Source organism: Rousettus aegyptiacus, unplaced genomic scaffold (assembly GCF_014176215.1).
Source record: "Rousettus aegyptiacus isolate mRouAeg1 unplaced genomic scaffold, mRouAeg1.p scaffold_m13_p_8, whole genome shotgun sequence".
NCBI classification, from domain to species: Eukaryota; Metazoa; Chordata; class Mammalia; order Chiroptera; family Pteropodidae; genus Rousettus; species Rousettus aegyptiacus.
Window position 1 is genome coordinate 87,323,880 of NW_023416311.1, and position 24,845 is coordinate 87,348,724.

At 43.5% G+C, this 24,845-nt stretch overlaps 1 protein-coding gene and 1 pseudogene across 3 annotated transcripts in view; both read right to left on the reverse strand.

The window, feature by feature from the left end:
- Positions 1 to 3,004: 3,004 nt before the first annotated feature.
- NIM1K (NIM1 serine/threonine protein kinase) overlaps positions 3,005 to 24,845 on the reverse strand; it is a 45,467-nt gene continuing 23,626 nt past the window's right edge. For all 3 annotated transcript variants that reach the window (XM_016161146.2, XM_016161144.2, XM_016161145.2), the window contains 3 exons: positions 18,185 to 19,192; positions 5,951 to 6,219; positions 3,005 to 3,873 (listed from right to left, as the gene is read on the reverse strand). In XM_016161146.2, the coding sequence (XP_016016632.2) occupies positions 3,124 to 3,873; positions 5,951 to 6,219; positions 18,185 to 18,476 (1,311 nt within the window). In that variant the 5' untranslated portion in view covers positions 18,477 to 19,192 and the 3' untranslated portion in view covers positions 3,005 to 3,123. The remainder of the gene's footprint in view (positions 3,874 to 5,950; positions 6,220 to 18,184; positions 19,193 to 24,845) is intronic.
- LOC118607132 lies at positions 7,216 to 7,334 on the reverse strand (annotated as a pseudogene).

A 24,845-nucleotide genomic window follows, 5' to 3' on the forward strand; every position in this document is an offset into this window, starting at 1 on the left:
CTGCTGTTAGTCTGTTGGCATTGATATGCAGATATTGTTCTGCTTAATTTCCATCAGAAAGGAGGATCAAAAGTAGTTCACATTTCTCTGGGATGGACAGCAATGATTTACCCTGTTGCCCCTAGGTGATGTTAAATCTGCTCTATGTCATAGTGTAGTCTAGGAGGACCTTAGTCATCTTGACATTCTGCAGAAACAGCATTCAAGGTGGATTTGGCGTCAGTGACAAGTACTCCAGATGCCCTAGTAAGATTTATGTGTGCCAGCGTGTGATAAACTCCATGACAAATCAGGGGCCACACTGAAGAAGTATTTAGAGGTCTAACAACCGGAGGCATGCCTACCTATCCAGTAAGGGATAACTTGTTGCACCTTGTATTCCTTAGCACTGGGATAGAGGCACAAGGTTTAGCAGGCTCCTCTGGGCTTTGGAAGCACATATGTTGTACTTAGTATATTCCTCTAATCCATTTATCAGGGCTAGTGGGCAGAAAGCTCAGTTTCAAGTGGATCCCACAAAAAAAAAAAAAAAACAGTTTTAGGCTTTGGTCCAAACTGCACTGCTACACTGACTTGTACATGTGGCAGTGAAGAATATTTCGTGGAGTCTCTGGCAACCCCAGTAGAAGGTTGCAGCAGCCCTGGAGGGTCCTGGAGGGAGGCCATGCTTTCTGCAATGGAGAACTACTCAGGTTCCTGGCATGCTGCTGCACCCTCATAGAGACCAAGCATCTGATTATGGGACATTAAGGGACCAAGTAAATGGAGCTGTCTCCTCATGAGCTGGATCCAGAGTCATAAATTCAGATGGGCACAGCAATGATTTAGCCTTATTGGAGTTGACATCTACTCAGGGTCTGGGTTTGCCTTTCCTGCCTGTAGTGTATCCTCCAATATAGTCATGCTACAACACGGAGACCATCTGATCCATTATCATGGTATCTCATAACCTCACCTCAAGGACCACTTTTTTTGCAAAGGCAGTCAGGCAATGGGCACTCGACCACCGAAGCTATTCATCTTAATATATATTCGACACCAGAAGCAGCCAGCGTAAATAGAACAATGAAGTGGCTTAGCTAAGGCGCTGACTATAGGACAGTATCCCCAGGGTTGAGGTGCTGTCCTTCAGGATTCAGTATACAAGCTTTAACAATGTCTGATAGATATGTGTCCCCATATCATTAAAACATCCAGGTCTGGGAACTAATGGGTAGAAGTAGGATTGATTTCTCTCCCCATCACAATGATCCACTTGAAGGATTTCTGCTTCTCTTTCCTACAACCTAGGCTCAGCTGGATGAGAGGTTTTGGTTCCAGGGGGCAAGGAATGCTTTCACCTGGACCCAATTCACTGGACCCTTCCTGGACCCTGGAAAGGGTCAAGTGAATCTGGACCCCAGAAAGGGTCACTTTGGTATATCCACGCCAGTTGACAAGGAGGCGAAGAAAGGAGCCATTATACTGGTGGAGATTATTGACCTTGATTATCATAAGGAGTGAAAGAGGGGGGTATGTCTGTAATCCAAGAGATTCACTAGAGTGTCACTTTCGGGCCTCGTGATAATAGTGAGCAGGCAATTGCAGCAAAAATGGTCTGACAAAGGTAAGGCAGCTAAAGGCTCAGGTCCTTTGATGAGAAAGGTCTGGGTCAGACTACTGAATCTAGACCCGCCGAAATGCTGGCCAAAGGTGAGGGAAGTTTAGAATGGCTGAGGGAGGGATGAGTTTAGCCTTAGGACCAGCTGCAGTAATGACTGTAGCTCAGTCATTTTCAAAACGTGGTCTCTGTCTAGCAGTAGCAGCATAACATGAGAACTTCATAGAAATGCAAATTCTTGGGCCTCACCACAGACATACTGAATCAAGAACTCTGGGGGTGGGGGTGGGGACCTTTAGCAAGACCTCCAAGTGATTTGGATGCACTAGAATTAGAGGACCACTGCTGTAGCTTGTTCTACTAATCCTGCTGCATTAAGTACTTCCAGGTCCCACTACCCTGAAAGAGGTGACTCTGCAATTGATTGGACTTGAATGGAGGGGGAATCTGAGTAGAGCCAGAGGATGGGCCTGGGCTAGATCGGACAGCTCCTGTGCACACTTCAGATCCTTTTAGCCATACTTCTCCTCCAGCCCCTGATGCAGTGGCCGTTTCCATGCAATTTCTGGCAGCTTCATGCAGATCCTACTTAACCACATCTTATCATAGGTCCGTGGTGTGTATGTACCTCTTACCTCCCGCTCCAGGGCTTCTCTGACACTAAGGCATGGGAAGCACAAGGGAACCCATCTGGCCTTCATACACTATAATCTGAAAGTGCAGGACAGGCAACACCGTGGGGCCACCGGTGAACAGGGACTGATGGATAAATGCTTTCACCTTCTGTACCCTGGCCAGACACCTGGATGTGTTGTTGCCTAAGGCTCCTCGGAGGATCCAGCAGGACTGGCCAACTCATACTGGCATTTTTTGTTTCTCTTCCCCGCCCCTCACTCCTGCTCTCTAGGATCACTTTCCAAATAACAACTCTACATGGAAGGGTTTGTCTTGAGCTCAATTTAGGAAGAACCCTTAGCTGTCTAAAACCTGTCTAAAACCCCTAGCTGCCTGGAACACTCTTGACCTGCTTCTTATTCAGATCTCAGGTTGCCATCTACTCAAAGTGACCTTCTCCAAGGACCTAACACAACGTAGTAAGCCTCTAATACCAAATCACCCTATTTGAATTCTTTGCATAGCATCTATCACAAAAATTTTTCTTAAAAAAAAATTTTTAGTGCCTCTGTCCAGCACTAGAGTATTCTGCATTAGACAGGAAGAACCTGGCCTTTTGTATTCTTTGCTTTTTCCGTAGCACCTTAAACAGTGCCTGGATCATAGCAGGCACTGAATAAATGCTTCTTGATTAAATGAATGAATGCCAGAGTTTAAGAACAAGAGAAGTTCACAAATCAAGCCAGAATCTGAGCTAAGAGGACTTTTTCTGAGGCAGGGGTAGGGGGATGCATACCTTAAATTTAAATTTATTTAAAAATTACAAAAATGTCTCCACCAAGTTATCTGTGAAAAAAATTAAAAGCAGCAACAATGATCTTGGTTAATTACCAACAGTCTAGTGCAATTTATAAAATTGAACAAAATTTGGATGTGTGTCTTATGCCTCTGTAGACACGGGACCCTTTCTTTAGGTCCCTTTCTTTAGGCTCTGGCAGTATCATTATTGGGACACTTTCCAAAGCCTTTTTCCTCTGGACTCTGTGTAAAATAATTCGATAGACCCCTGTGATGGAGCTTCGGGCATCTCTCCCTTGGTTATTTCGAATATGCTCTTCTGTAATACCCAAATGTTCTAAAGTGCTTTTGACCTCATTTTCTTCTTCTTTGAGGGTGCTGGTTTCTGACAAATGTTTGGGATCCAGCTGAAAAGGTTCCAGAGGGGTAGGGTATGGCACCCCTTGCATCCATTCATTGTTCATGATGGAGTCAACCCCATACCTCTCGGTGGGTATGGGCTGAAGGACGCCCCGGATGAGTCGGAGGCAGGGTTCAGACACATACGGAGGCACGCTGTAGGTGCCCTCCAGGATGCTCTTCTTCAATTTGGCCACGGTCTCTGCCCGGAATGGCATGGTGCCAGTCACCATGAAGAACAGAAGCACCCCCAAGGCCCAGATATCCACATACACGCCGACATAGTGCTCGTCTCGGAAAAGTTCAGGTGCAGCGTAGGGAGGAGACCCGCAAAAAGTGTTCAGCATTTCACCTTTTTTGCTCACTGTGCTGAATCCAAAATCACCCACTTTCACACAAGTATTACTAGTATAGAATACATTTTCTGCTTTCAGGTCTCTATGAATAATTTGGTTTTCATGCTGTGGAAGAAGACATAGGGGAAAATGATCATTTCCAAAGTAAAATACCAACATAAAAAAAAAATGCACCAGTTGCTCAGTGTGATGGTGCGATAACAGAAATTCAATGGCGATTAATCGTGTCAGCAAACCTCGAGAGCTGCCCGGGCATAACTTTTTGCCTAACACAACACCCACATGCCCCAAAGAGATGACAGGTCCTCTTCTTCTGTGGAGCAAGAGTTGGAGTCTGTCTCGCACGTGTGAACTCAGAAATAATGCCAGGTCTTATGAAACTACATGTTCTGAAACACAAGGAACAGTAATCCTTCATTTTTGAGGCCACAGACGGATTTTTCTGGCTCTCGACTAGGGCCAGCACCAAGAAGGCATGGGGCCCTCTGCCAGCTTTCCAACCATGCTCCTCGGGGAGGCTCCTTCACAGAATTCAGTAGAAGGGGGGAGGCTCCGTTTGACAAGCTCCTAGTAGCAGGTCCCACTGTGGGTTGTGAGCACATGCCCCCACCCCCACCCTTGCATTCTGAATCCGGACAAACAATTTTGAGGCCCCTCGACTTCTTCAGTCCTAAGGGCTCTTGGGAAATGGTGTAATGTTACTTTTCCCGAAGGGCCTCCTGGGGTAAGAATCCAGGGTTTGGAGCCTGGCAACTGGTTAATTCTAGGTTCAATGATGCCATGCGTATTGTGACTGTCAGTCTTCTTCTTTGTAAAATGGAATGCTGATAGGAACCTCATAAGGTTGTTGTGAGAACTATATATGACGCTGTATCTGCAGTGCTCAGCATGGTCCTGGCTCACAGTAAACACGCTCAGTAAAATTTGAAACTATGTCTATATGATTTACCCTTCCTCTTTTCAGAGACCATAGAGCTGCGAGAAACGTCAGGGCATGGAGCTTCAGAGGACTCGGTCTGTTCTCTCTACTGCTGGGTTCTCTTCTGGTCTCCCACTAGATTTCTTTTCCAACTAGAATATGAAAGATTCTTTTTCCATCTGTTCTATTGCATGATATGAATTATGAATCTGGCTTGACCCTGACCCTGATAAAGATAACCACGGTACAGGCCGCTTAAATGACAACTCAAAGTGGTAAGTACTACAGGCCTAAAACACCCATCCCCATTATGACCAGGTACTTCTCTCTTGCTCACTTCTTTTTCACCCTCCTAGAACCACCCCCCACTATCTTGGGTCCCCCAGCTTACTAATTCCCCTGCTAATAATTCATCCAGGAAGTCAATGACCCCAGTCCTTGACCCACAACATCTAGGCAAAGGAGTAAACTGGAAACGGCCTCTCAACTAATATAGGCCCCACGCAAGTGTCTTTTATCTGTCAGTTGGACTGGGATCTAGGAAAGAGGGTAGCCCAAACTTCTGCACTAACAGAGTCATAAAAGTGGTAGTCAGGTCTGTAAGTCAGGTTTCTCCTGTGTGTCCAGCAATAAGGGCAGCGATAGAAAGAGGGCAGAAGAACCAGCTCTTAAAGGAACTAGGGAGTGTGCTTCAGGGGTCCAGATTTACCTAAAGAAATAATTGCGGAACTAAAATAAGAATGACATAACCAAGTGTTAATCTGCTGAGCACAGAGGCAGCAAGAGCTTAGAGATGTTCACCAAAGTCAAGAAGATCCGAGTAAGCTACAGTGGGGTGGAAAAATGTTTCAGAGAAAAGAGACAAAACTGAGCTGGGCCATGAAGTATGAATAGGATTTGGAATATGAGATGTGTTAAGATGGAAGAGGGCATTCTCAGCACAGAGTTAGGAAGGCAAAGCCAAGAAGTAATGAGGAGCCAGATCTTTGGGTAATGGAAGGTGAGGTTGGAGAAATGAGTGTGGCCAGGGAGTGTGTGGTGGTCATCTAGCTGCCCAGAGTGACTCCTGCCAACTTCCTCCGAAGCCAGGAGCCTGCCCTGTAAATGGAGATCCTCGGGCGTTGCCTGAGCAGCAAGGAGCATGATCTCAGTCAGGCTTCTGACTCTCACAGGCTTCTGTCTCTGGGACACTTGGATGATGGAAAACTAAAGCCCCATGCTCCCACTGTGAGTAGAATAGGAAAAAGACTCGGGCCCACTCACCATGTGCTTCACGGCAGACACAATCTGGGAAAAGATGAGTTTGCTTTCTGGTTCTGAGAGCTTCCCCTCAGTGCTAATTTTCCCAAAGAGCTCCCCGCCGCCTGCATACTCCATCACCAAGTGGAGTTTGGATAGGGTCTCCACCACCTCGTAAAGGCGGATGATGTTGGGGTGATGCAGCTTTTCCATGCTGGAGATTTCACGGGATAATAGCCGTTGGGTTTTCTGATCTAACTTGGTCTTGTCCAGGATCTTAATGGCCACCTTTTCTAGGAAAAAAAAAAAAAAAAGTCAAAGGATATGCCAGTGTTCACAGGCTCATAGAAATTTGGAACTGGAAGGGACCTAGATCTGCCCTTTTATTTTACTAGTCACGGAGGTTAAAGGGCAGTTCCTACGCTCACAGAGCTTATCAACAGTGATGACAGAGAGCAAAGTTCTTGAGTTCAACATCAACATTCATCCCCGATCATCAGCGTGTCTTCCACACACAGGTGTTGGTGCCAACGCCTGCCTCCCCAGGAGGTTTCAGTGTGATGATCTTTATCCAGTTTTCTGGATAAGTTAAAGCTCCTTTGCTTGGCTGAGAATGCCCCTCTCGATCAGACCCTCTTCAGTCTCATCATCCATCACTCTAGGCCACCATCCTCACCTCCCCATGCACAGCTTGAGTCCAACTGTTGCAGAAGGTTTTGTTGTTCCCTGAAAAGGGCCTGAACATTCATGCCTGGGACTTTTCTTTTGCCTGGATCATTTCCTCTATCTGTCCCCTTCCTTGTTCTTTACTCGGTTAATTCCTGATGGCCCCTCAAGGCTAGGCTCAGAACCAACTTTTTCCAGGAAGCCTTCTATGACACCGGTCGTAGGCAGATCATGGCATCCAGATTCAAGGTATTCTCTGTACTACCATTGCAACACACTGGCCTCTAAATGCTGACTCCTTGTTAGTCTCCTCCTCCTACCCCCTACCTCGTATAGGCTTTTTTCTACCTGGACGCACAGTACTCAGTGTGTGGAGGGTTGGTGAGGGCATAAGGAGGCCGGCACTGTAATGCGTCGTCGGTGGGAGACCATGGGCATTTATGTATTGAGGGCCTTAAAAGTGGTCGCACCCTTTGACCCAACCACTTCACTTTTGGCTATTTATTTATTTATTTATTTATTTATTTATTTATTTTTAGGTGAGGCAGCCCTTGGTTGACCTCACAGATTGCAAGGACCTTGTCAGCTTACAATGTCTTATTTTTTTTTAATTTTTATTTTTACACCTACAGCACCTGGTCTTCCTAGGAGGTCTCCTATCCAAGTACTAACCAGGCCCAACCCTGCTTAGCCTCCAAGCTCAGATGGGACCGGGTTCGTTCAGGGTAGCATGGCCATAGATTCACTTTTGGCAATTTAATATTAAAGAAATCACCTGACACATGTACCAGATTGTGTAGGTAACAGGACTTCTGTGATATTGAGAACAGCTTAAAGTGTCTAGAAAGAGAGATGGTACACCACACAGCTATCAAAATAATGATGTTAATCTTTATTTATTGACATGAAAAGATGTTAAATATGGAACAAGTGAGGAAACTACAAATATATATTTGCATAGAAAAAAATCTGGTGAGATATTCACCAAAATGTTTAGAATAATTATTTTCTTAATAGGAGGATCATAGACAGTTTTCCTTTAAGTTTTTCTTGCTCATCTATATATTCTAACTTTCCTACAATTAATTATACAATCTAATTATACAGTTAATCTAGATTAATTGTGTAAGAAAAATAGTTAACGTTTGAAAATGAATGAATCTCTGCTCCAAAGCAAAACTTCATTTTTTGGTTCATACTGAACCAGGCTTTCCATTAGATAAAAAAGATTTTCTAGGCAAGCAAACAGGGAGAATAAGACCACAGGGCATCTATTTGACCTACTTGCAAAACAACCGCTTTGAAGAACTTGGGCACAATAGTTACCGGCATGAAAACAGACCGCAACTAGCTTAGAATAGGTGTGTTAATGGTGTATTACAGCAAGTACACTGTGGCTTCTAGAATGGAAAGAGGCAGGATGCACTGGGGTCTGATACGGCCACACTTGCTCTGGGGGAGGCGATGCTGGGGGAGGATGAGGTGAGCCAGAACTGAGCAGGGCCTTTGGGGCGGTCATCTCAGTGGGCCGTGGGCCCCAGCAATGGACCGCCAGCACCATGTTACCTGAAACAGAAACTTCTGGTTTTGTGTAACCTATTGGGTGAGCTGTTCTTTTAAAGGCAAGAATAATGAATTCCATCCTTCAATCCGATAGATCATCTGGAGAAGAGGCTAGCGCTGCTCCTCGGTCCTCGCCCAGCGCTGGCCCAGACTTCCAGCAAAGTGCAGGTCCCTCTCCCCCGCCCCTCAGCCCTGTGGCAGCTGCACACGGCTCCCCACATTATGAGTGCTCAGGATCGGGTCATCGTGCAGTTCAGGCTGCTATCGCAAACCTCTCTTTAGCACAATCCTAGTTTCACTTCACTTTTTGAAAGTTCATATTTGAGTGGTTTTTAGCAAAGGCTATACCTAGACGACCTTGTTCTAGTCCAGAGCTGTACCCTCCACTTTGTGTTAAATTAGATTATATCCACGCTTCATAACATACACACATAATCATACACAACGTTTAAAAAGCCCTGGCATTCTGAAGTGTCACTAGGTGGTAGAGATTGCTGCTCCATGAAGGACTGGCTCTCTTCCGACAAACGTTCAGTGAGTACCTACTGTGCACCAGGCAATGACAACAAAAACAGAAACTGTTCTTACAGTCCAGTGAGAAAGAGACTTTGAAAAAAGGCCCTAGTACAAGTGAGGCACATGTTAGGAAGGGGAACAGATGGGAGACCAGAAAGGCCTCCTCAAGAAAGGACACTTAAGTCTGACCACACTTGGCCGTGGGAACGGCATGTGTGTGAGGACCAGAGAGGACCACACCATGCTGAACACACAGAATGAGGGCACGTGGCCCCAAATCAGCCTGGAGCCGTGGGCAGGAGTCCGATGGTCCAGAGGTTTGGTGGCTGTGTTAAGAAATGTAGCCTTTATCATGAGGGCAGTGGAAAGATATTAAAGGCTTTAAGGGAGAGTGTCATAATCTGATTTCCGTTTTGGAATGAATAGTCTAGCTGCAGTGTGGGAAATGGACAGAAGAGGAACGAGCCTGAGAGGGGGGCCGTAGCTTCGGAGGTGATGCTAGCCGTCCCAGAGGGAAGAGCTCCTGGTGGTGGCAGAGGAGAGAGAGAGAAGTACACAGACTCGAGAGGCGAGTCTGGCGAAGAGTCTGACACAGGTCCCACCTCGTGGGCAACACATTTCTTAACCCAGGACTTACGAACTCGAATGTCTCTAGAGGCCAGGGTGCTAGGTGGGTGGCAAGCTTATTGCAAGCTGATAGAAAGCAGTGGGGACTGTGGAACCCTGAGGAATATGTGCCCCAGCGCAAAGGGGCGGCTGCGGCTCAATGCCAGATTGCTCCCATTTGGAATGCAAGCTTGGTGTCAAATTTGATTTTTTTTCCGGAAAAGCCAAACATCTGAATTTTTATGCAAATCTTCCAATTATTAGTTGTCAGCAACTAATTCAAATTTTTAAACCTAGAAAGGACCAAGAAAATATGTCTAGGCAGGACCAAGGGGACAAGGGGAGAGAGTAGCTATTAGAACCTAGACAGTGTTGTGTAGCAAAAGCCGCCTTGAGGGGAGCTAAAACCTTCCTTCCAGACCATGGCCAGCCTGAGCCAACCTTACAGTGAAGGGCTGTGGGAAGAGACGTCCGGCCCTCCCTCTCCTTCCTATGATCCCCTGCAAGGGCTCCCTGCAGACCAAAGCCCACCGGAACCCAGAGGACTAAGGAGACTCCACGTAGTCTGGGACGGAATGCGGGATGAGGAGTGGAGCAGAGGGAAGATCCCAGCACAGCGGCTTGGAGGGCAAGTGTACGGGATGACTAGGGGATAGACACCTAGTCTGGAGGTCAGGGAAGATTTTAACATTTTCCCCAGAGTCTGAGTAAGTGTTAGCTAGAGGAAAGTAGAGGAGCAGCATTAAGGGGAGGTTCTAATAGTAGGAATGTGTAGGAAAGAAGATCTTGAGGCAGGAAAGACCCTGATACCTTAGGGTAATGGTCGGTACAGTTTTTTAATTGGCTTCTTTTATCGATGAAATGTTTTCAAGGGCTACTCTTATATATATATATTTACTTATAAATTATATGCTCGTAATGAAAATATACATGATCATAGAAATTGAAAAGATATAATTACAAATAAATATAAGTGGAAATGCTAATATTTTCTTCCCTTGTCCCAGTGAATTATCTTGGACACTCCCTAGGGTATGGTAGGGAGACCACTGGGAGCCATCAACGACCTCCGAGTTGCTAAAACCAACGGTCAGTTCTTCAGCCTCATCCCTCCTCCTTGAAATGCCTTTACCACTTGGTTTCTGGGACAACACACACCTGCTTTTTCTCCTACCTCTTGCCACTTTTATGGCTCCTTTGCTCTGTCCTTTTCATCTCTGTTGCCTCTAAATGTTGGATACCTGAAGGCTTAGTCCTTGGACCTCTTCTCTGTGATTATTCTTTACTGACTCCAGATGCATAAATACACCTGCCTGCATGACCGCTCCCCTTGCTCATCTTACTTTGGGTTCTGCCAGAAGCAGATCCTGAGGCAGAGTTTCAATTGCAAGTAGGTTATGAAGGAGGTGACACCAGGAAACACGGGTAGAAGAATGAGGAAGTGAGACAGCAAAGGGAAGGTGGCCCATAAAGGGTGTGTTTCTGAGGAAGTTACCAGTTAGTCCTGCTGAGAGTTACATCGTGAGACGAGCTAAGCTGGGGTACTTACACATCGACTATTGTCAGTAATTGGTTGCTGGCTGCTCCTGAGGAGTGTTAGTTCCCCTGAATTTCTGGTCTCCCATGCATGCAGGAAGAGAAAGCCCAGCAGTAAAGAGATGGAGAATCTGGCACTTGAAGGTCAGGCCTGCATGCAACTGAAATGGTAAGGCCCAAGGAGACTGGGTGAGGCACCAATAGCATCCGCCATGTATATGTAATGGATGTGTAATAGGCATGTCCAACATAACATATTCAACACTGAGCACTCGCCCTCCCCACACCCCAAACCTGCTTCTGCTACAGTCTTCCCAACTTCACTAAATGGAAACTCTATTCTTGCCACCGTCCAGACCTAAAAATTTGAGTATTTGACTCTTCTCTTTTACACTTCATTTTTAATCTATCAGCAAATTCTGTCTCCTCTACCTTCTAAATATAGCCAGAGTCCAGCCACTTGTCAGCATTCCACTGCTACCTTCCTGGTCCAAGCCGCCTTACCTCTTGCTTCTATTGTTGCAATAGGCTCCTATTTGATCTCTCTTTTTCTGCCTTTGAACCCTTGTAGTCTATTTTCAAGAGAGCAGCCAGGGTGATCCTCTTAACACATAAGCCAGGTCATGTTACTTCTCTGCTCCCTCCACAGGCCCTGGTTTCACTCACAGAAAAAGCCAAAGTCCTTACTATGACATATTGGGCCGACCTGATCTGGTCCCTGCTACTCTCTTCCCCTCATCCTCCATGGCCATTTCTAGAGAACAACTCCCACCTCGGCACACTCTTACGCTTGCCGTTCCCTCCGCCTGACTTCTTTCCCCCATATGCATCTATAACCAGCTCCCTTATTTCTTTCAGTTTAAATACCACTTTCTCAGTAAGGCTGTCCCTGGCCAGCTTACCTAAAACTACAGCCCCCAATGCTCCACGTTCCCCTTCCTGCTCTATTTTTCCTCTTACCACTAAATAACATAATGAAGGTTTTAGTCACTTACTTTTGTCTGTCTCTCCCCACTAGACTCTAGCCAGCTCCACAGGGCAGAGACTATTATTATTCACTGCTGTATCTCCGGCCCCTAGAAGAGTACTTGTTGCACAGTGTGTGAGAAACAGATATTTGTTGAATGATCTCATTTCATCTTCATGAGAACCCAGGGCAAGTACACACTCAATTTGTGCCTTACTTTTTCATTTACTATCATGTCCCACGCACCTTCCATGCTATCACACGTTCTCCATGATCATGACTTTTAATGGCTGTTCAAACCTTCCATCTAGTGTGTATGCTTTAATTCACTTGGCCATTCCTGTATTGTTGGATCACATAAATTATTTCTAATCCTTTGCACTATAAATGACATCACAATGAACATTTTTTTTTTTTGGTTATCATATTTCTAATATTGGACTTATTATTAAGATTCACAGAAGTCACTGTTTTTAAAATAAGAAAACACAATTTTTAATTGCTGTTTTAATGAATGTGTTCAAGAAGAGGGATCACTTTTTTTAAAAATCAGAGACGGCGTCTCTATTAAGCTTTCCTAGAGCCTGAGCTAGTTCCCAGTCCTTTCTTCCCAGGAGATTCTGGCATAGAGAATCTACCAAGAGTACTACCATGCATATGTTTTCCCTACCAATACTGGATTTTCATGAGAAGTTAGAATACTAACTTAATTCACCATGTATTTGTGGAATGTTTATTCTTTATAATGCTTGGGGATGGAACTCCAAAAATCAATATAATACAATGTCTGGTACCTAGGAGCTTGTGACCAAGACACTCAAGACTTTCACCATACCCTGGATTTGTGAAAGTCTTAGATGTCTTGGTCATGAGACACTTAGAATCTTAATTCTAAGATAGAGATCATTATCTCACTTATACTTTCTCTTGACCTCCATGTACCTCCAGGTCAGTGCTTCCAAATCTTTACTCTTGTACTAATTGCTTGCTTAAAGCTCTTCAATGGCTCCCGATACCAAAATCACAATATCTAAATATGCAAGGAGAATCTCCATAATCTAGCCCCTGACTACATCACCCATATCTCTCACTTCTCGGGCTGCATCCCAGGCTCCAGCTTCTCTGCGTTACTTTTAAATCTCCAAATACCGACCCCACACACTGGTTCACACCTCCATGCACTTTGCACCCTCTCTCTCTCTGCCTGGAATTCCCTGTCCCCTATGTCCTGTATAATTTCAAATCTCAAGACCCAACAGAAGGCTTTCCTAGTCGACAGACCCTTTCCTGAAGGGTTCGGGCACAGTCGAGAGCACCCTTTGTGCCTCACTTGGTGGCAGCACTTGTCAATTGTTTTCTGTCTCTCTTTATTACAAACTGCGAGTCCCTGTGAGGTTGGAACTGTATCTCATTCATCTTTGTAAGTCCCATAGCAAAGTACAGACACAGGAGTGTTTATTATATTTTTTAAAGGAGGAATAAATGAACTGATAAATAAATAGAGAGAGAAGGAGAAAGGGTTCTGGAAACATGAGACGAGAGTAACAGAGAGGAAGAGCAGGGAAGAAGAGGTCAGCAAGGGCAGCAGCAGAAAAACATACGAGCACCACTGCCTCTGATGCTTTTGTTTGTGACACCAGATGGGACATAAAATATTCAGAAGCCAAGTGCATCATCTCTTTTGAGAAATTTTTAATCAGCCTTAAAGAGGACTCATGATAGCTTCAGCTTGCAAGGCCCCAGGGAATCTAAGATGTTAGCTATAGAAATAAACTCTGGCCAGCAGGGGCCTGTACTGGAGCCTTCTTTCTAGAGACCAAAGCAGCTGGCACTTTTTAAAAAACTACTGTCCTAGGAGCTGCTCCTGGCACTGAAACCCTCTGCTCTCCTGGGAATCTCCTGCCTTTTCTTATCCAGACTGTCCATATTTCCTAGAAAACCTGATGACGACAATTCTGGGCAAGTTGGCTTTGTATGGGGATCGTATTTATGCAAATCACTATGCATGTTACCTAGTCTGACATGACCCGGCAATGGGATGGGGGATGTGAAATTTCCAGCAAGCCTCTTACACCGCTCGCTGATAAACCTCCTTCCTCTTTTAGAGGTAAAGGTTTTAGAGGAATGTTCTCCCTTTCTTTCCATTCCAGCTAGCTCAGGGGAGCCACATGTCCTCTCTCCTTTGACAAGTCACAGTCTTCCGGTCTTGACTCCATCATCCTCTCCCGAGATTCTGTTTTCCAATATCTGAACTGCCATCTCTTTCTTCATCCCCTCTCATCAGTTTGCTTCTGGGTTTTCCCCTCCTTCACGCTTCTCAGGTCCTTTCATTCTCATTTCCCTACTCTTTCCTTGACTAGAAGGCTCCCTGAAGTGATAGAATCCCAGGAGAGAGATGAGGCACGGTGCTGGGACTAGGCCTGTATGGGATGGGCCTACGAATCAGGAGGAGGGGTCAGGGATTCTTTTTTCTGTTGCATCAGTCTAATGTGCTCAGTTACCTGCCATTACCTTTTCTGCCTTATTTTAAATTGCTTGTTGAATTGATTTTCCCACTGCCTGTGCTTTTGGCCTTCCTCCCCTTTGGAACATACTATCTCATAGCTAGGGGGTGACTTGTATCTTCGATAATAGAGTGACTCTGTGGCAGGTTAGTGACTCTGTGGCATATCAATGAGGTCACTGAAGTCCCCAACTGCACAGCAGAAAAATGTTGATTCTCCAAAACTCGAGGGACTAGAATTAACTTAATTTTGTAATACAACAGACAAGAAACCTGTGGAATTCAAGAAGAAAGTCACTACAAAAATACCAATTGCTGTTCTCATTTCTCTTCACTTCCCAGAGACACTTCTTTGGAACTTAGGGTCTGCTGAGAGAGTAGAGAGGCCATGTGACCCTCAGAACTGCAGCTGACTTAACACAGGCATGCCCTTGACTCGAAGGTAGCCTAACATTGGTTGGCCAGTGAGCAATCACAGTCTCTCTCTTTAAAATCTGACAAATAGAATGAAGCTAGTGGTATGGAGACAGGCAAGAAAGCTGAGAGACTATGTAGATGAGGGACTGGCAACAACCATTCTCGTCCATATACCTTCTAACTGAGCAGAGAAAGCCACTCTGCGGAAAGAAGTATGAAGATGGAGTACATGCATCAAGGCCAAAGACGGGGCAAAGATGGTAACATCTTGAAACCTGGCTCTACTTCCCTGCTGTGGGTCCACAGAATTCCCTGAACACAATGCACCCTTTTCAATGTGAACTAATTTGAGTAGGCTTCTGTTCCATGAACGGAATGACATGTGACTTAGGCCTAAGACCTAGACTTCTTTGAAAGTAGACTAATAATAACACTTAATGAATATTACATGCTCTGTGTAGGCACATGGTAGATATTCAATATGTTACATTTTGCTCCTCTCAGCAATCCTATATAGCTGATATAGTTTCCTCAATTATACATGAGGAAATTGAGTCACAGAATGATAAAATAACTTGTTCGGGTCACACAGTTAGAAAAAAAAGAATTTGAATTGCACCCAGGTCCGGCTGACTCCAAAGCCAATATCTTTCCACAATATTGCACTGCTGCTTAAAGACGCCTTGGCAGATCCCTCTTAGACACTGACCAGGGAGACGGACAGGTGGGAAATAGGATGCAAGAAGAGCCCTTCTAGGAGTCTTGGGTGTATACACTCTTGCTCCCTAATTGTTTCCCGTCTCCTCGGACCTTTCGCATGCATTTCAAGGGCAGGGCCATCCTTGGGAGTATTGCCACAAGGGAGAAGATTGGCCTACAGGCAGGCCTGAGTCTGCCCGGGGTCCAGTGTTGGAGAAGGCAGTGGTCCCCTTTCGGCTGACTGATCCAGGCTGGGGGTGGAAGAGATGCGCCTTTCACACTGCACCAAAATCCAGAGGCGGCTAGATGGAGTGAAAGAATGCTGAGCTCTAGACCTGTCTCTGCAGCCACCTGGGGACAGCCGCTTCTGGGCCTCCATTTTCTCATTTATAAAATGCAGGAGGACTAGATGAGGTGTTTCCCAAAGTGAAATCTTTAAAACTCAAGGGGCACAAAATGATTTTAGTGCGTGAAAACAGTCTTAAATAACACTGATTCGCAGCATAAAAATGTTATTCCCACATGAGTTCTCCTTTAGTTCTAGTTCCCATAATTAAGGCAAAGAGAAGGCTTCGGATTGGTTGTTGGCATGTTTTAACCTACTTTCTATTACTTGGTAATTTTCCTTAAAACTTTTTAAATTTGCCAAGAGAGCAGATTAAAAACTTTTTCATTATACACCAAAAAACCGCAACTATGTGAAGTAATGGATATGTCAAATAAACTTACTGTGATTATTTTACAATATAAGCATATATAAAATCACTACATTGTACTCTTTAAATTTACACAATATGATATTTCGATTATATCTCAATAAAGCTGGAAAAACAAACAAACGAATAAATAAATAAATAAAACATTTTAATTTGTTTGCATTGTATTTATTTTTGTCATTACCCTCTATTCATAGCGCAAGTGATGTTGGTTTTCCTTATTTTAATAATATTAAATTTCCCTTTGAAATAAATTTATTTAAGTAAAAAATAGAGTTGTACAAATGATAGCTACAATTTATTGAGTGGTTACTATCTGTCATGTACTTCATATATGTTATTTCTAATGCTCCCAACAATTCTAAAATAAGAATCATTATCTCCATTTTATAACTGAAGTCACTGAGGACCAAAGCAGCTAAATAATATGCACAAAGTCAGATGTCTAATGAGTGACTGAAAAAGGATTTGAAACAAACTCGTCTGCTTCTGGAGTCCACGTGTTTCCTGCTGTCGCACCCTGCTTCTTCTGCACGAGATTCTCACATCTAAACCCACTCAGGAAACAGCTCAGAGTTGGCCACATCCAGCAGGCTTCGTGCAGACTTTTGCCTCTGTGACCTCTTTGCTGAACTGGACGCTCCCCACTCTCTGAATCCTTCTCCCAGTGTGCCTTTATCCAACTTCTCCTCTCCCCTTCCCGGTCATGTTTTCCATCTCAACTTCTGGCCTCTTATCTCCCCATATGTTTGGTCTTTTGTTTTTAATTCTTGCTCTAGACCATTGAAAAGCAACCTCTGTCCCAACTAGACGTGACCTACAGCACTAGGTTCACTTTCACAAGTAAATAAGCACTGTTAATGGCTGCATGTTATAAGTGAGGAACCAGAGGCTCACAGAAGGACTGTAGTTTACAGGTAAGTAAGTTGAAGTCATGAATCCAGACACTTGGGATCAGAGCAACATCAAAGGGGACTTGGAACTCCAGAGACTTAGGATGTGTGTGCACACAAACGTGTGTGTATATGTGTGGGAGTTATGGTGCTTTTTCTATAGAGGCTCAACATAAGAATGGGAGGGACATGGGATTGGGGGTTGGAGAAGAAAAGTGACTTTGGAGACATGGTGGCAGACTGAATCCCAGTAGAGAAAATGTCAGTATGTGACCCTCGGGGAGACGGTAGAGCCCATGGGCTTTACCACCTCGGTAAATTAGATCGAGTTGCAAACATTCCTTTTCTGTCTTGTAACTCCCTTATGGTAGTCTCCAGGATTCAGCCAAGTTAGAGGTAACCTGGGGAAGTGCCCACACTGGGTTGGGGCAGCATGGAGCTGCTGGACTCTCTGCACAGTTCCTCCCTGAGGCCACAGTGGTGGGCACCTCTGGTCTAGAATCCAGAGTGACTGGTAGCCAAGCAACCACAGCTCTTTGGGAGAGAGCAAAGAACCAAGCAACACTGAGAATTAGTACAGAGTAGACTTAAAGAAGAGAAAGTCCTGAGATCAAATCCCTTCCCTCCAAACGTAGTTGCATTCTCGGGTAAGGAGGGGAGACGGAACCCTAATATCCACCAACAGTGGCTATCCAAGAGGTCTCTTGGGCCATTCTGTGTCATTGGTAATGACCCATGAATACAAACAAAAGTTATAAGGACTTGCAATATGAGTTGCCCTGGAATGAAAATTTGCCAAAAAATGAAATCAAGCCACACTCTGCTTCATTTCTACAAGTGAAGGAGGACAGGTTCCCCTCAATGTTTGAGTGGATTCATCCACATGGTGCAGTGGGAGGTTTTAGGAGTCAGAATCAATCTAAGATTAAACGCTGAAGCCACAAGTAACTTCTTTGGATCTTAGTTTCTTTCTATCTCTACAATAGAAAGAAAAACATTGACTTTACACCATTACAGTGAAAGTTAACTGCCATAACAACGGACAGCAGCTGGCACTGGGCTTGTGCCTAGCAAGGGCTCAGTGACAATGCTTTACTTGCTTCCCTGGACGCCTAACCCACCCACAAATTAGATTCCCATACCATGCAGGGTCATCCTGGGGAGGTCGTATCCTACCTTTGGTTAAGGAGTGAATCCCAAGCTTGACTTGGGAGAAGTTCCCGCTTCCGATTTCCCCTCGGATTCGGTAGAAGCCGATCCGTTTTCCCAGTGTGATCTCTCTCACCACCTTCTCATCTTGGGACATGTCCTGTGTCAGCTTCTCAAAGGGGGTCAGCTGGCGAGGCTGCCCCTCCTCCTCCTCCTTGCTGCACTCCGTCTGACAGCCACTTTCCTCGCTGTCCTGCCAATCCCACCTGGCGTAGTGGGGGTTCACCAGGCCGCCTCCATTCACATACACGGCGGTCATTGTCACTGAAGCCTCACGTCTCCATCTCAGCCAAGAGGCACCGATCAAGCGTGCGTTGGGAAGGAGCGGAAGAGGCCCAGTGGGTGGGGGATGGGAGGTGAGGACGGCCAGAGGCCCGCGTCCGTGTCGGTGAGAGCTGGCCTGTGGAAGCCTGCGGAAGTCGGAGGAGGGCAGAGGGGAGCGGGTCGGCTGAGCCTACCCAGCCCAACCAAAAGCTGCCCGCCTCACCGGAGACATTTCACACTTGCTTCATGTTGAACTTCCCAGCTCTAACTGTGCAATTGGTCACACATTCAGTTACCATAGTCACTTCCCTGATCAGGCTCCAGGAACTTTCTGGCTGGCGGTGCAGTCTGATGCTCTGTGGCAGGTGGCTGTGGCCCAGGACAGAAGCTCCAGTTTGCTATTTCCTTCGAAGGCCAGAGGATCTTTCACTTTGCTGTGCGAAAATGTGGCAGATGCCCTCAGGTCCCTGCTGCTGGCGCTTATCTCTGACCCTCTTCATTTTGCACTTCTCTGGCTGGCAAGTTACAGAGCTACAGAGACCTAATAATCTGGACCCCAGGAAAGAAGAAACCTGCAAATCAGCCTTCTGGTCACACGGGCAGCCAGAGAGGGATTAAATCCCTGCAATGTCACTTTAGCCGGCCTTTATTTAGATGAGCCTTCCTCTAAGCCGTGAGCTGTCTCAAAAATTTGGCAGGTGCTGGTTCGTCCTAAGAACACAGAGTAAGAAAATATATTAGCTCATGCCAATGCATCGTACAGGTTTTATAATGAATGTAGAATTGCTTTGTAAGCATTAGTCTAAAAGCACTATGCCAATTTCAGTTATGACTCACACCAGTAAATAAATGCTTGATTATGTACGATCTAGTAAGGAGAAAATGTAGATACACACATTCTTCAATCTACATTTTAGAAAAGCCCTCACAGCCTATAAATATTTCTGGAAAAATAATTTTTTTTCTTGAAGTTTAGGAAAATATACATGTTGCCTTGGGTTGTCTTAAAGCCAGACTTTTAAAATTATAATATCATAATAATGATGATAAAGATTTTCTATTAATATTAGTTCTCAGAAGTTCGCATATTGATTCAAATAACATTTTATATTTCCTTTATGCTGTATGTTCTCCTACAACTTTTCTTAAACTGGCTGCTCCCACTCTCCTGCTGTGTCATTCAATGACAACGGCTAGTTTTTCTCGTAGGCTTATTTTCTGGGTATTTCTCATCAGGTATCAGTCTCTAGACCCAGCAGCTCATTTTAAAGGTGCAGAAACAGAGGGTAATGTTACTGAGGGTAAAAAGTCTATGATATATTCAGTGATAAGAAATACTTCCCAGGTAGAATGTCTTCATGACCTTCTTCCCTGCAACCTACAGTAAGAAATAATTACTTCTTTTCTGAGTCCCCACAGCACTTTGCGCATTTTCCAAAATGTCTCATCTTGGTGAAAGTGGGAACTGGGTTTAATTCATCTGTATGTCCTGCTCCCCTCCTGTCTCCCTCAGCATTGAGCACGATGCCCTACATAAAGAAAGTGTTCGCTAAATGTATTTTGAAACTGATTTTTAGATTTGAGCATTCTGAACCAAGAACCTGAGTCAAAACATGAGAGAGTACCTTGGAAATGTGAATTTCCATTTCTATTTGATAATATCACGTTATTACAGTTAACTACAGGGCTGCTTATATTGTTATTGTGGGTAAGTATGGGGTTGCCAAATAAAAATAAATAAGGACAGGAAAGAGAAGACTGCTGCCCAGCACTGTTCCTGTTTCTGCAAAGGGGGAGTGGCAGCGGGAAGAAGGATACCGGACAGAGATTTAAAGGGGCCAAGTATTAGCACCCACACACTGCTCTGCGTTAGAGTCTGATGAGGGTGTTTTAAAAGATGCTCTTAAGATTAAAAATCCTTAATTAGGTTGAGGAAAATTTAAGTCTGGTTCTTAAGCTTTCTGGGGTCATGGACTCCTTTGAGAGTCTAACGAAATATATGACCCTACCCCCTGGGAAAAAAGCACACACACATAATACGTGACCAATTTTAAGGGGTTCACAGATCCTCTGAAACCCATCCCTGTACCTCAGATTAAGAATCTCTCTGGCATTAGATCCGCTCAGATCCCTGGCAAAAAGAGAACACAAAGATGAGAAGTGGGTTGCATGCGTTGTAATTCTGAAAGAAACCTTAGCTTAACTGATGCACAGTGAGTAAAGACTTTAGACAGGATCCAGTGCTTGATCACCTGGCTCTGTTAAGAACTTCTGGGCTCTGTGTCCTTCCTGGACTTTCACAGGACCTCAGTCTCACCACTGTGCTGTCTGTGTCTCCCGCCTCCTTGTACCCCAACTAGATAAGCACCTGACAGGCAGGAATCTTATTCTTCTATCTCCCAGAACTCAGCACAGTGCCTCATACTCATTGATAAAGAAGAAATGAACTAACTTAACCAATTTGTTGATTGTTACATTTAGGTATGATTTAGCAGAGGTTTGTAATTTTATTTATAAACTGATAATACTATCCCAACATTAATTTGAATTCTTTCGGAAAGTATATTTCAGTTCACATTTCTCCAAGGCCTGGGCTACCTTCTACTGGCTATCAAGCTTCCTGGCCCCACCCTCTTGTGCAGGTGAAAGCTGAGCTGGAATTTCACCATCAGATGGAGAATTGCTACTGGACTGCTTGCAGAGGACAGAAATGCGAAGCCTCCCCTAACCTTGCCCTTGCCAAAGATGAGCCCTCCCCAAGCACCCAGGTTGCATGTCTCCTGGAACCTGCTCTCTGACTGGCCCCGCGAGGTTTTCCTGGTTCCCCTGCTCTCCTGATCTGGGCTCTGTATTGTAAACTCCATTCAGACCTGTGATTTACAGGTGGGCTTTAGACTTGCTACCTCGATTGGTTGCAGATGCCCCTCCCAAGTAAACAGAGAGAGGGATCGACACACCTGCCAAGTATCGTCAGGCTCTATCTTGGATTACATACCCTGCACCCACAAATTAAATGTCGTGCACAATGGTTTTGAATACATTTGTTTTGCATAATGGCCAGAGAGACAGTTCATCTGTTTAGATCAGATAAGGAAGTTTTTACAATTTTGAAAATGTTGCTGTAGGGGTTTATATTGAGGAAGAATTGCAAGTTGGGACAGCTAGCAAGCCAGCTGGGTAAAAAACTGAACCCCTATCTTACACCTACTAAATTCCAAATAGATCACCTAAGTAAATGCAAAATAAATGAAGCCATAAAATATTTTTTAATCAGAATTTTAAAAATAATCTCAAATATTTTTATCATAAAAAAAACACATTAAATTTGACTACATAAAACTATAGCTTTCTGTTTGTCAAGTGTATCATAAACAAATTCAGTGATAGTAGAGAAAATAATAGAGAAAGCTTTCCTTTGTAATAGACAAAGGACTAATTTTCTAGATAAAGAATTTTTACAAATTGATAAGAAATATACCAATTTCCCAAAAGAAAAATGATAAAGGATATGAGCAGGAATTTTGCAGAAAATACAAATGTCTCTATATTATATAACAAGATATTCAATCTCATTTATAACCAAAAACGTACACTGAAATTAGACTGTTTACAAATAAATTTTGAAACTACAAAAAAAATTTTGATAATGCACTGGTCACAGAGGGTTGGGGAAACAGGAGTTCTCATTTTACGTGACTGAGAGTAAGAATTGGTACAACTGCTTGGAGGATCATTTGGCTGTAACAGCTAATAAAGTACAGGTGTGCACATTCTTGGCTTCAGCGATTTAACTTCTGGAAGTTATTTTATACACATATGCACAAAGCTACACTTATTTCTAATATAAATGTGTATAGACAGATTTTCACTGCTGCATTGTTTTGTAGCAAAAAGCTGAAATTGTTTTAATACTCATTACTAGGGTATTTAACACTCATTAGATATTTAATGTCTAATCATTATGTTGTAAACCAGAAACTAATATAATACTGTATGTCAGCTATAATGAAAAATCAAATTCATAAAAAAAAAAAGTTACCCTTGATGTCTTGACTATTAACTCCATGAGGGTGGAGACTGTGTATTTAAGTAAACTTGATAACACATGAAACCAGGAATTTCAAACACATGGGGAAGAGAATAGAGTCATGTTCCAACAGAGACATGGCAGAAATTCAAGCCCTTCAACACAAAGATTTGAATCTCATTTATAATTCATTTCCAAAGCACAATCCTTTCCAACTTTTCTGAGGGAATATTCTTGCATCCAAACAACCAAGGAATGGCACAAAGATAGAGAAAGGAATCACAGATTGAATCCCAAGCAGGTGGCAGAAAAACAAAATGTATTCTTCATCTCCTCAGAAATAACTAATTTAGGAAACACAGTTCAGGAACATGCCTGCCTATTTGCAGTTCATGGTTTATTTTTAGGAGATTAAAAATATTTGCAAGTCGAAACAGAAACTACTCTTTTGCTGCCTGATAACTTTCAACTCTAGTGTAGTGTGTTCACTAAGAAGCAGGGAACAACATTTGAGTGATGGCCTTCGGGGATGTTAGAAAAACATTCTTTTCTATCTGAGCAGAACTCAAGAAAGTCTGTCATGGCAGGAAGCTGGAGGGCTGTGGTAGCTGAGGAGGAACATAGTGTTTTGGAACAAAAGCTCTTACTTTTACTGTCATATAAAGTTCAAGTGGAACATGAAACCTTTACTAAGAGCCTCCCATACCTCATATATGATCTTTCACCCGGTCTAACCAACACATCTTAAATATCTACCCAGCAGTGGAGGTGAGCGGTGGTGGTGGCGGGAAACAGGAGAAAAGTTATTAAATATAAAAAAGTGAGCAAGTGTCAGTGTGCAATAGCAATCCGAACTAACAGAATAGAGATTTGTTTTTTTTAAAAAAAAGATCTTCATAGAGATGGAAATTTAATATGTAATAGAGATGGGATTTCAAACCACAGGAAAAAAAATAAATAATTCAATATATAACGCTTGTATGGACTGAACCAAGAGATAACTTTAGGTAGGTTTTAGCTCTCCCACAACCTCAATTCTCCATCATATCTCCCCGTTGTTCAATATAGGTTATTTGTATGTTCTTAAATTACTATAAAGTGACATGCAGACAAATATAGAGGCTCACACTTTTCCAGACATATTACTATCCCAATATCCACCTATATAGAAATTCTGGAGTTACTATTGAGTGTTAAGACATGCGCATGTGTGTATGTGTTTATTTGTAAATTCATTTGAAAAGGTCTGGAAGAACACAGATTGAATTCGTGGATGACAAGTTAGCAGGGTGGGGAGGGGAGAGAAAGTGGTTCAGTTGGGAGCAATGAAAGGGAGTATGATAGAGGTTGGTAGTTACCCTCCTCCATCTGTTCTTTCTATTGCAGTGGTTCTCGGCCTTGACCTGCATCAAAATCACTAAGATTCTGATTTAATTGGTCTTGAGGGAGGGCATACGTTTTGTCTCTTTTTCAGTTTCCCAGACAATTCTGTTGTGTAGCCGGATCTGAAAACCACTATTCTGTAACGTAAAAGCTTTAGCTGGGTGCATTGCTATCCAACTGTTGTATTTCCCAGACTCTCTTCTGGTTAGGTTTGACCATGTGTCAGTCCTGATCATGGACAGTGAGCACAAGTGATAAATGCAACTTTCAGGTTGTGCCCTTAAAGGAAGAAATCATGCCCTCTACTTCACCTTTCTTCCCTTCTTGCTGGCTAGAATATGGACACCATGATGTCTACAGAAATGGCCATTTTAGACCAAGATGGAAGCCAGGAAATGGGGATAGCAGAGGTATGAGAGAAATGGAGCCATAGTCGCTATATTAGCCCTGATTTGCTGACTTGTAGATTCTGATGTGAGAGAAATAAGATTCTGTGCTCTTTAAGCCTCTGTTGTTTGATCTTTGTTACAAAAACCTAATATTTATAAAACCCAATGTTATGCGATGTTTATAATGTTTGCGCAATGAACCTGCTTAATTTCTTACTTTATATGTTTCTGTATCATTTGAATGTTTTATAACATGTATAATTACTTTAAAATTAGAAATGTATAAATAAATGATAGATAGATAGATAGATAGATAGATAGATAGACAGACAGATAGATGATAGATAGATAGATAGATAGATAGATAGATAGATAGATGTAGAAAGACAGTATTTGTGTCAAGGATAGAATAACAATTGATTAACAATTGAAGAGACTTCAGAATTTGGTTTTCTGATATCTCAAAATATTTCAAATTATAACCTCATACAAAGCAAATTCACAAACATTTATTGAGGAATAGTCTCATCAAAGAAACTAAGGGGATATGAATAAGTATGTCATT